The sequence below is a fragment of the Solanum lycopersicum genome, chromosome 8 (genome assembly GCF_036512215.1).
Source record: "Solanum lycopersicum chromosome 8, SLM_r2.1".
NCBI lineage: Eukaryota > Viridiplantae > Streptophyta > Magnoliopsida > Solanales > Solanaceae > Solanum > Solanum lycopersicum.
Window position 1 is genome coordinate 63,227,895 of NC_090807.1, and position 11,301 is coordinate 63,239,195.

Here is an 11,301-nt window from a genome sequence, read left to right on the forward strand (position 1 = left end):
AAAAAAATTATACTAAAAGATTATATATAATCTAGACAAATATATACGGAGGGTGGACACGTGGGAGGACCGAGGATGGAAACTACCGGGTTAAAAATACAGTTATCGAAGATTGAAAAAACGAAACAATCAATATGGAATGGCTAGTGAAGCTTGTCGTAACATTTGAAAATCTAATGTTGATGAAAGGTTCTAACACTCTTTGTTAATGTATATATTATTACCGTTAGTTAAAGATTGTTTTTGTTTAGTTATGTAGTCCATTTTTGTTTTTAAAAAAAAATAAATTAAAGAAAAACATCAATATATCTGTTGGATTGATTGTTTGGTAATAGTCATGTAGAGGATATCTATAAATTAGCTAGCACAAAAATATGTGAATAAATGTCAATCACCAATTTCATATATTTGTATAATATAATAGTAGTTTTTATGGCTAAGATAAGAAAGGCATCAATTTGGAATATTTAGATGTAACCAAATGTTTATTGTGTGTGCATGGATCCTAATAAATATATATTCCTCCATGTAAAGGTAGAACAACTTCAATCCTAAATTACATATGCTAAAAGATTAATTAATAGTATTTCTAATTTCGTAGGACCTCAGATGTAAGAGTCGTTTGGTGTAAGGTATAAGATAAAATATACGATTATCTCATTCTATGTTTTGGTTTGAATGTATGAGACGGTTCATAGTTATTAATTTCAGGATAACTTGTAAATAACTGATTAAGCAGCTTGGTGGGATGGTTGATAGGTATTGTCTTGTATACATTATATTACACTATGTATTATTTTGATGGATATAATATTTATGTAATTTATATCGATTTTTGTTATATACATCATTAATATGAACTATAAACCTAAAACATTATAAAATAAAATATAATAGTATAATTATTAACAATAATTATATTTTTAATAAAATAGAAAAAAAGACTCTACTAAACTAATTTTCTTAGATATATGGTTGGAATAAAATTAGGTATCTGGATAATCAAGAGTCCACGAGCTGAGTCAAATCCAAATTTGATATGAATATCATGATTTGATAACGATATTATGTAGTTTCTATATATATTTTAAAATATTCGTTCTTCGTTTTATCTTCATTTGATAGTGTTTGATATTCATATTAAAATTTAATTAATTTAGAATTATATTACGATAAGATCCATTTAAAAGAAGCTCTTCTGACCATAATCAAGGCTTGAAGATCAAAACAAAAATCTCTAATTAAGAAAAAAAAAGTTATATTTATCGTAGGACCTTCTTTGTGTTTTGGTTCTTTAAATTTGGCTCACTTAGAAGTTTAATTCATAAAAAAAGTGAGATAAAAAATTTAAGATCACCTATATTTAAGATCATTTTTATAAATTACTTTTTTATATGATGCTCAAAGTAACGTGTCTAAAATTTTGCTCGTCTATGTTATATTTTTATCGGTTAATTTTGATATCTTTATACGATACATTATCTAGTTAATCTACCTATATAAGTAAATGATTCTTTATACGTACGATCGTGTTAAGTCTAATTTCTATGAATTTGATTGAATTATTTGTAAAAACTATATATTTATAATATAGGCGTGATCAATTTTTAACAGGAAAAAGAAGCAAGAAGAATTTAAATATGCTAATTTGATTGGCATCAAATTTTATTCTTTTGCATGGCTGTTGATACGCATAATCTACAAGAAAAGAACATTAAAAATATAGAAAAAAGTTGAAAAAGAAAGAAAAAAAACTAGGAAATTATTCTTTTCATCAATTGCTTATTCATTAATTTAGCCAATTTCTTATTCTTGTTTTCCAATTTATTTATCAAGGTAGTGATATATATATATATATATTTGGGGATAATATATTCTCTCTTCCACACTAAAAATATAAAATATATTGATTCTTTGTAAATTTAAAGAAATCATTTTGTGTTATGAAAAAAGAAACATATGCCTTTGCTAAATTATTTTTCATCTCGTTACACCAAATTTCGCTCTTACTGTTATTTTTCTCATTTTTAAAGAATTTTCTTACAGAAAAAATATTTTTCAATTTGTTTTTACCAATCAAACTTAAAAAAATATTTTGATTTTACCAATCAAAAATCAATATGCTATATGAAATACAAAGCAAGCCTATATGAATGTTCCTCCTATGAACTAATACCTAACTCTCTTCCACCCTATGCAAATTTTGTTTTAGTTTTTTTTTTATCTTCTCAAGTGTGTTGAAGAAAAGCCCTAATAAATTAACTATTCTGCTTCAAAATTTTGTGTATGTTTGGATTGACCTTTATAAGAAATTTTAATTTATGATTTCTGAATTATTTTTATAATATTTTATTAGATTTAAATCAAATATTTCTAATTTATCCAAATTTTCAAAAATATTTTAAAATTATTTTAGATTAAAACCCCTTAAAAATAAATTAATTCAAACAATTTGTTAATCAATTGAGTACTTTCTTCTTGGGTATCATTAAGGTTTTTTGTTCAAAATTAATATTCTTATACTATCATTGACTAATGAGTTATTTCTGAATAAGAAACCTTAGTGATATCATAAAAATATACATAATCTCTTAAAGTATCATTGATTAATGAGTAATTTTTGTATAAAAAATCTTAATGATACCATAAAAATATATATATGTGCTCTTATAGTATCATTGACTAATGAGTAATTTCTGAACAAAAAACCTTAATAATACCACAACAATATACATATACTCTTGTAGTATCATTTATTATTGAGTAATTTCTGAACAAGAACCTTAATGATACCAATATAATATATATATATACTCTTATAGTATCATTGACTAATGAGTGATTTCTGAATATATATATATATATATATATATATATATATATATATATATATATATATATATTAGTATCAATTAAGCAAAATTATCAATCTTAATGATACTAATATAATACCAATTTAGTATCAGTTAAACGAAGATTATCAACATTATTGAAAGGTGGTATGAGCTGTAACTATTAGACAGAAAGAGAATATATTTCTTGAATTACTTTAAATTTAGATATATACACGTAACTATTTTAAATTTTATAATTCATTTACGTAGTTTTTCTGATATCAATCACAAAATTATGACAATTTAGGTCAAAAGTTAATCAATATTGACAAAATTTATGACCAGCAAGAAAATTATGACAATCCAATCACAAATTTGTGACATGACAAAGGATTCATCAATTTTGAAGTAAAAATGTATTATTGAAATTTCATAGAAATTTTTTTATGATGGCCAGAAAGTATTGTTATTGCACCATTTCTTTAGAATGAGGCCACAATATAAAATAAAGAATTACTTTTAATGAATATGTTTGTTATTTTTTTCAAGTGAAATGAATAATCAATTTTATTTTTTTTAATTGGAATCTAATCCACTTCCAACATAATTGAGCCCCAAGTTGAAGATGCTGCAAATCTAGAGAACTTAAGTCATTAATAATAGCTTAATTATTCCAAGAAAATATATACTTCAATTATCAATTGTTAGAATCTAACTTCTTATTCTCTTCACAAAATTCAAGCTCTTTCAAGAAGATTGTTCGAATCATTTCAAGAATAAAAATTATGTAGGTGCATAATTAGTTCTATTATGTAAAGAATAATATATATAACAACGATGTTGTTTCGTATTTTATATAGTATATCCAAAAATAATATTATTCTTAAAAAATACCTTTTCATTCGTCTAATGAATATTCCTAATTTAGATAGCTTCTTAGATCATCTAATTTGAAAAATCAAAGATATAATTTAGCATACAGTTTCTAATTTACGCTTTATCACTAATTATAGTCATCATTTCCCAAATTATTGTACTCATGATATCCAAAGATGATATCGTAAAATTATTATTAGATTTATTAATTTTTTTTTTTATAAAAAACATGTCAAGTCAATACTGAACAAGTAAAAATAAACGGAAATAAATTTTATTCCGCATGATAAGCCTAATTTCGCTCCAAATTACTCATTAATTAGCCCGTTGAGTAATTTATAAAGATAGATCCTAAGCTATTTCACTCATTGCCTGAAAAATTCGAATAATCTTTAATGAAATATTCAAATTCTTTTCATATAATTAGTGAAATGAAAACAAATTAACTTTTAAGATCTTAGAATATAATTAGTGAAATGAAAACCAATAATTCAAAGCGTATAAAAGGAATAAGAAAACACTAATTATACACATGATGCTTAATTTATATTTAAAATAAAGAGTCGATATTAAAGAATAGTCCACTTTTAAACTAAGATAGTCAAAACTTTCAATAAATTAAAACATACACTATTTTATCATTGAAATGAGTGAATGTTTCATATGTCAAAATCAAAGCAACCATTTGAAAGACAAGAGGGATATAGAAAGGGACCCTAAAAGTATTAGTTGTCACTATTCAAATATCATAGAGAAAATTAACCTCAACCCCCCCCCCCCCACATCCCGCGTGAACGAGTAATCAGTTGAATACCTTTCGTTCAAAAATTATCAACTTCATTTCTCGATTATTTCTATCTTCGCCTCTTTAAATAGGTACTAAATAATATCTTCAAAAGAGTTTAAATCCTATACAATATAGATTAAATAGTACTTATATAATGAGACCACTTATTGATAGCACATAACATAATTACAATTACTTTTTTTGATAAATAATAACATTTTGATAATTAACTAGCTAAATTGATATACGCGAGTATATACATATAACTTATATTTGTAAATAAATCTCATGTTTAACTCAAACTCAAAAAGCAACCACACTATCATAAAAATAAAAAGTCACTCATCCTTAAAGGGACAATTCGGGACTCATTAAATTCCTCGAACTCAATCTGAATCTAGACATCTAATGCATAAACAATTTAATATAAAAAGTCCTACACCAAAAAATAAAAAATGGAATAATTCATACTCTTGATACCATATTATACTATGATATAATATGTGATTATTTCATCTGAAAACTTATACAATAAAATATATCGAACACATTTTTATTTACTTAATTATTAGCTACGTCTCTATGACTTATTTTTCCACCACAAGTTAATCTCCACCGTTAGAGACAATAAGTGCCTCAAACCTCTATAAATACAAATGTTTGTCACTCACTTTTATCCATACTCTCAACCAACTTACTTTCTCTCTTCATTTTCACTATCAAACATCTCCTCTTTCAATTTATTAATTTTTTTTTTGGAGTCATCATAATTATCATCAATGGCTTGCTTGGAACTCTCTAAAGAGGTATAATATAATTTTTTTTAAAAAAAATAAATTCTTGTAATGATCATTAATTAATTAGTTATATTAATCATGAATTTAACTCCCTCTTCTTTGTTCTTAGTGCCAACCATTTACCTATATTGTGTTGTAGAGAAAATCACATATCTTTATAATCTTCTCATGCAAAGGGAACTTTTTTTTTTATAAGAAAAATAATCAAGAAAGTGAAAAGAGAATGATCACTTAGTTATAGTATTTATACATTAAAAAAAATGTGAATTTTATTTATTTATTTATTTTTGTTGGAAATGAAATGTTGATGATGATGAATAGGTGAAAGGAAAAGAAGAAGATTGTACTAATGATGGAACTGTTGATTTTTATGGAATGCCTGCAAACAAAGCAAAAACTGGAAAATGGCTAGCTGGAATTATGCTTCTATGTAAGTTTCTTTTTTTCTTTTATTAAAAAAATTATTTTTGCCTTGAAAAAGGCAAAAAAAAAAAAACTGATATTACAAGGTACTTATCTTTACTTTTTATATATTATAGTTTTTTTCCCCACATTAAAATAAGTGTTGAGATATGTCATAGTCTATATATATGTGGTATTAAATTCTCTGACTTAATGACTGACTCTTTTTTTCCCCCCTTTGTTTTTGACTTGCTATGTGGAAAAGGTGGTTAAGACATAAAAAAAAATATCTTTTTTTTAAAAAAAATAATATGATACATTAGCCTAATTTTTTTGGTTAGATTTTGTGGAAGAGTTCTACAAGTTTGGATACTTAATATCATTAATTTTTACCTATCGAAAATAAAAAAGGCACAATTCACGTATATTCTATCTTTTTCAGATTTTAATACTAAAGTTATAGTTAATAAAAATACATGTCTAAACTTAACGAATTTCAAGAAATCTTTTTTTTTTCTTTCGAGTTTCCAACTTCTTAAAAAAAAAAAACATCTGCTTTCTATTTCTTTTTTTTACTTTTTCTATTTTTATTATTGAAATAAAAGAAAAAGATGATAACTATGGGAAATGGTGAGAGTTAGAGTAATAAATGGAGCCAGCTATCATATGGGAAAATGCCAAAGAGCTATAAGAGAAAAAGACTAGTTTTACTAGCTAAATATTAAGGACATGTGTCAAAAAATATCCACTCATATTGACAGCTCTACTTATATACTTACGTATATGAAATTTGTATATATATAAAAATAAAACTTGGGGTTGGGGTTTGAGAGTTCAAAGAAGGAACTTCCAGTCTTTAATTTATGTACTTTTGTGATGAGATTTTTTGGCAGTAATAGCAAAATTTCAGTGGAAAAAAACAAGAGACAACAGTGGAAGAGGTGGGGTGGGGTAGAGTAGGGGGTGGGGGTGATGACAAATTAAAACCATGCAATAATAGAAAATACATTTTCGACACGTAAAATATATTCATAAAAATATGGGTGCCACGTCATATAATGAAAAAAATTGTTCTTGGTGGACCCCATAATTGATCTGGATTTTTGCTTATCCTATTTTTTTTTCTTCTAAAATATAATTTGTGTTACATAATTACTAGAAACATGATTATTAGGGATGTAAGATGATTATTAAACTAAACTTAATTTCAGCGCTAAACATGCATGCATTAATTGACCTATTAGAATGATGACATATTAAAAATTGAAAATATCAATGAACATTAGTGTCCTTACACGGCTTTTTAATTGGTCGTTGGGCTAGTACGTAGAAGGATGTCGTATTGAATATAGAAACGTGTATCAATAAAAATAAAGTGTTTTTATATTATTTTCTGATTGGTTGTTGGTTTAATACGTGGAAGAATGGCGTGTTAAAACTGAAAGGCATATCAATAGTGAATATCGGTGTTGTTATAACATTTTCTAATCGGTTGTTGGACTAGTACGTAAAAGGATGGCGTGTTTAAAACTGAAAGGCGTATTAATGATTATCGGTGTTCTTTATTGTAACTTCTTTTGTTTGGTTGTTTGAACTAGTATATAGAAGGATAGCGTATTAAACGTATCAATAAATAGAAGTGTTCTTATCATTGGCGTATAGTGCGCAGAAGAATGACGTATTCAAGATATAAAAATGTATCAATAAATAAGCCATGTTCGTATCATGTTCTATGTGATTAGTCATTGGTCATATATACATTGCCTTTTATCGAGAGTGTAGTGACAAGTTCGAAATGGAGGATTTTTACCTACTTGATATTTTTGGTACAAAAGAAAGGAATAATGCCCAAGTACTTACTCAATCTATGCCCAAAATCTCAGAGACACACTTATACTATACTAAGGTCCTATTAACCCCCTCAACTTATTTTATAAGTAGTTTTCTACCCTTTTTTCAGCCTACGTGGCACTAGTTTCAAAAAAATGTCAACCATCATTGGATCGACAAGATAGTGCCACGTAGGGCGAAAAGGGACAGAAAATTATTTAAAAAATAATTTCAGGGGGTAATAGGACCTTAGTATAGTATAAGTGTGTCTATGAGATTTCGAGCATAGATTGAGAGGGGTTACTTGTGCATTATCCCACAAAAGAATAGTAATATATTATAAATTAGTATGCATCAGTACAAGAGAGTGGCAAAAAATGACTATTGCTAGTGTAAGGAAGGAAGGGTAAGGATCGATTACAATATTTATTAATACTATTGGGCGATATATACGCCTAACATGTTTTAAGGAGTACTTGAAAATTTGGTCACACATGAGATCTACATATCGCGTAAAATAATTAATGATTATAGTACTTGACGCACAGAAAAAATCGCAAAAAAGGGCATAGTGTTGGTAAATTTTGACATTAGGGCATATCATGTTGGCAAGTTGGTATTAGGGCATAGTGTTGGCAAGTTTTGACATTTGAGTGATTCCTTGTGTACTTGCTTGATTTAAAAAAGGGAAAAATTATAGAGGAATCAAAATTTTACTATTTCTTCGGTTCATTTTTACTTGTCAAAATATATTAAAAATGAATGTCTACTTTTACTTGTTTATATTGAAATATTATAATTTATCATTTAATTCCTAATCAACAGATAATTTATTATGTTACTGAACATAGTCATTTCCCTAAATATTGTATTTATTATATTAAAATAACGATATAATAAATACTGGATAAGTAAAATTGGACGGAGGGAGGTAGCACCTTTTATTTCTTTCCACAACATACTCTAGAAAAAGACACCTTCCATAGTGAATGATTCAAATGTGGTAGGAATATCACTTACTTGTCAATGTCATGGTTAAGTACTTTTTTAGGTGTACAATTATCACTAATATTAACCACTAATCTAAGAAAATAAAGCCTATTGACGATAAATTAATTGGAAGAGAGACAAATGAAATATTTGTTGTTACTACCTATTTATCAAACCTAGTACTATATTAAATATTTTGCCCCAATGTGTGGTTTTTCTTACTTGAGAGGATAAAGTGTGTCTTGTACTTGATCGATCGAGTTACCTAGTTAACCATGCTAATTCATGTGGATGTTACATTCCCCTAACTGTGTCTCAGGCTTGATCAATTGATTTACCTAGTTATAACCATGCTAAATCCCACTATTAGGGGCATGTAACATCCACATGACGAAATGTACTAATTCAACTGTCTCATAGACGAATCTCTCTTAACTTTGATTGATCGACTTATAACTAGCTAACCACTGTGTAAACACCGATAAACCCTAAGTCAATTGATTCAACTATAATGTTATTTCCTCTGTGACTTAATCCAGTGAATCAAGGTTTAGCTACTCTCGCGTTTTTTGGTGTTGGAGTGAATTTGGTGTTGTTCCTAACAAGAGTGCTGCAACAAAACAATGCTGAAGCTGCGAATAATGTGAGCATATGGACGGGCACTGTCTACATTTTCTCTCTTCTTGGCGCGTTTCTTAGTGACTCTTACTGGGGAAGATTCAAAAGTTGTGCCATTTTTCAAGTCATCTATGTAACTGTAAGTAACCATTTACTTGCCATACTTAGTATATTAGTAGTGTTTAGTAACGCTTTATATCTATCGAAAACAACCTCTCTATTTTAGGTGCAAGGTTTGCGTACAGTCTACCCTTCTCAGACCTCACTTGTGGAATTACCCTGGATATGTTAGTTCAATATGATCTTGAATTCTAGGAAGTAACTAGTAATTAATGCAACGATTACTTGTTTAACAGGGATTAGTACTGTTATCACTGACGACACAGCGTTACTTGCTCAAACCGGAAGGTTGTGGGGAACGAGAAATTTTATGTGGAGAGCATTCAAGCATGGAGATCAGTCTATTCTATGTCTCTGTATACATGATTGCTCTCGGATACGGAGGCTACCAACCTAACATTGCTACATTTGGAGCTGATCAGTTCGATGCACGTGATCCTAGGGAGAAACAATCGAAACTAGCCTTCTTCAGCTACTTCTACCTAGCCCTAAACCTTGGTTCGCTTTTCTCCAACACTGTTTTAGACTACTTTGAGGATGAAGGAAAATGGGCTCTTGGTTTTTGGGCGTCTGCTGCGTCTGCTTTTGCTGGTTTGGTTCTCTTTCTTGGAGGCACCGCGAAGTATAGGCATTTCAGGTCTAGTGGCAATCCTATAATCAGGTTTTCTCAGGTTATAGTCGCTGCATCGAAGAAATGGAGTGTAGAGACACCAGAGAATGAAGACGAGTTATATGAAGGCAATGATGAGAGCGATAGAAAAATGCTACATACTCATGGTTTCAGGTGAGTAACATAACACTAATGTTCAAAGAACTTGTGTCTGTGTTGTGTATTTAACCCAGTTCTAATAAGAAATTGTTTTAAAAACGTAGATTCTTGGATAGAGCGGCCCTGATTACATCCAAAGAACAGGACCATGAGAAGAATCGCAACCAATGGCTCCTCTGCCCTGTTTCACAAGTTGAAGAGGTTAAGTGCATTTTAAGGCTATTGCCAATTTGGCTATGTACTATAGTTTACTCAGTAGTGTTTACTCAGATGGCGTCAATCTTTGTTGAGCAAGGTGACGCCATGAAAACTAGCATCGGGAACTTCAGGATTCCTGCTGCTAGTATGTCTACCTTCGACATCATGAGTGTAGCAGTATTCATATTCCTGTATCGTCGAGTCCTTGATCCTATAGTCAAAAACATTAAAAAAATAAAGGGTGAGGGTCAAGGGATAACTCAGCTTCAACGGATGGGTATTGGACTAGTGATAGCTGTAATGGCAATGCTTTCAGCAGCAATTGTGGAGTGCTACAGGCTCAAGTACGCGAAAAAAGAGTGCAGACATTGTGAAGGGTCAAGTTCACTGAGTATCTTTTGGCAGGTTCCTCAGTACTCTTTGATAGGAGCTTCAGAAGTGTTCATGTACGTAGGTCAGCTGGAGTTTTTCAACGAGCAAGCACCGGAGGGTCTCAAGAGCTTCGGAAGTGCATTGTGTATGACGTCGATATCACTGGGAAACTACGTGAGTAGCTTACTAGTGAGCGTTGTGATGAAGATTTCAACAACTGATAACATGTCTGGATGGATCCCAGGTAACCTCAATGAAGGTCATTTAGACAGGTTTTACTTTCTTTTAGCTGGCTTGACAATCTTAGATTTAGTTGCTTTCATAGCCTGTGCCAAGTGGTATAAGGGTATAAAGCATAGTGGCGAAATGAATCAACAAGTAAAGGAAGATGATAAATGTGAAGTTTAATGTAACTTTCTCATATTTCTTTAGGCATATTTGCCACATTAAAATAAATAAGAGGATGAACTATATCTCCTCAACTTTTGTACACATTTTACTTTTTAATACGAGTTATCGTTATTCTACTTATGGTTAAAGTGCCTCTGTCGAAGCAGAACAAGCCTAATACTCCCACCTGGTATTGGGGATTCTATTTCGATCGAAATCACCTCTTTTTTCCCCAAAATTCCTTAACTTACCATCAAGTGAATGCAGTAGACCCATGCATAGAGGAGGCTGTTTCCAAAAACCTTTAAACAGTTCCGG

General features: G+C 29.4%; 1 protein-coding gene across 1 annotated transcript; it reads left to right on the forward strand.

The window, feature by feature from the left end:
* The first annotated feature begins 5,165 nt into the window (after positions 1-5,165).
* On the forward strand, positions 5,166-11,083 carry LOC101263538 (protein NRT1/ PTR FAMILY 7.3). The gene is made up of 5 exons (XM_004245829.4): positions 5,166-5,303; positions 5,616-5,724; positions 9,056-9,273; positions 9,491-10,038; positions 10,128-11,083. Exons 1-5 carry the CDS (start codon positions 5,277-5,279, stop codon positions 10,999-11,001), a joined length of 1,776 nt encoding a protein of 591 aa, XP_004245877.1. The 5' UTR covers positions 5,166-5,276; the 3' UTR covers positions 11,002-11,083.
* Positions 11,084-11,301: the final 218 nt, after the last annotated feature.

What these genes read in the sequence shown, in the direction of transcription:
- LOC101263538 (XM_004245829.4), top strand. Translation starts at nt 5,277, where the DNA reads ATGGCTTGCTTGGAACTCTCTAAAGAG. An exon ending in GCTTGGAACTCTCTAAAGAG is followed by an intron (nt 5,304 to 5,615) that starts GTATAATATAAT and finishes GATGATGAATAG; the next exon opens with GTGAAAGGAAAAGAAGAAGA. An exon ending in AGCTGGAATTATGCTTCTAT is followed by an intron (nt 5,725 to 9,055) that starts GTAAGTTTCTTT and finishes GACTTAATCCAG; the next exon opens with TGAATCAAGGTTTAGCTACT.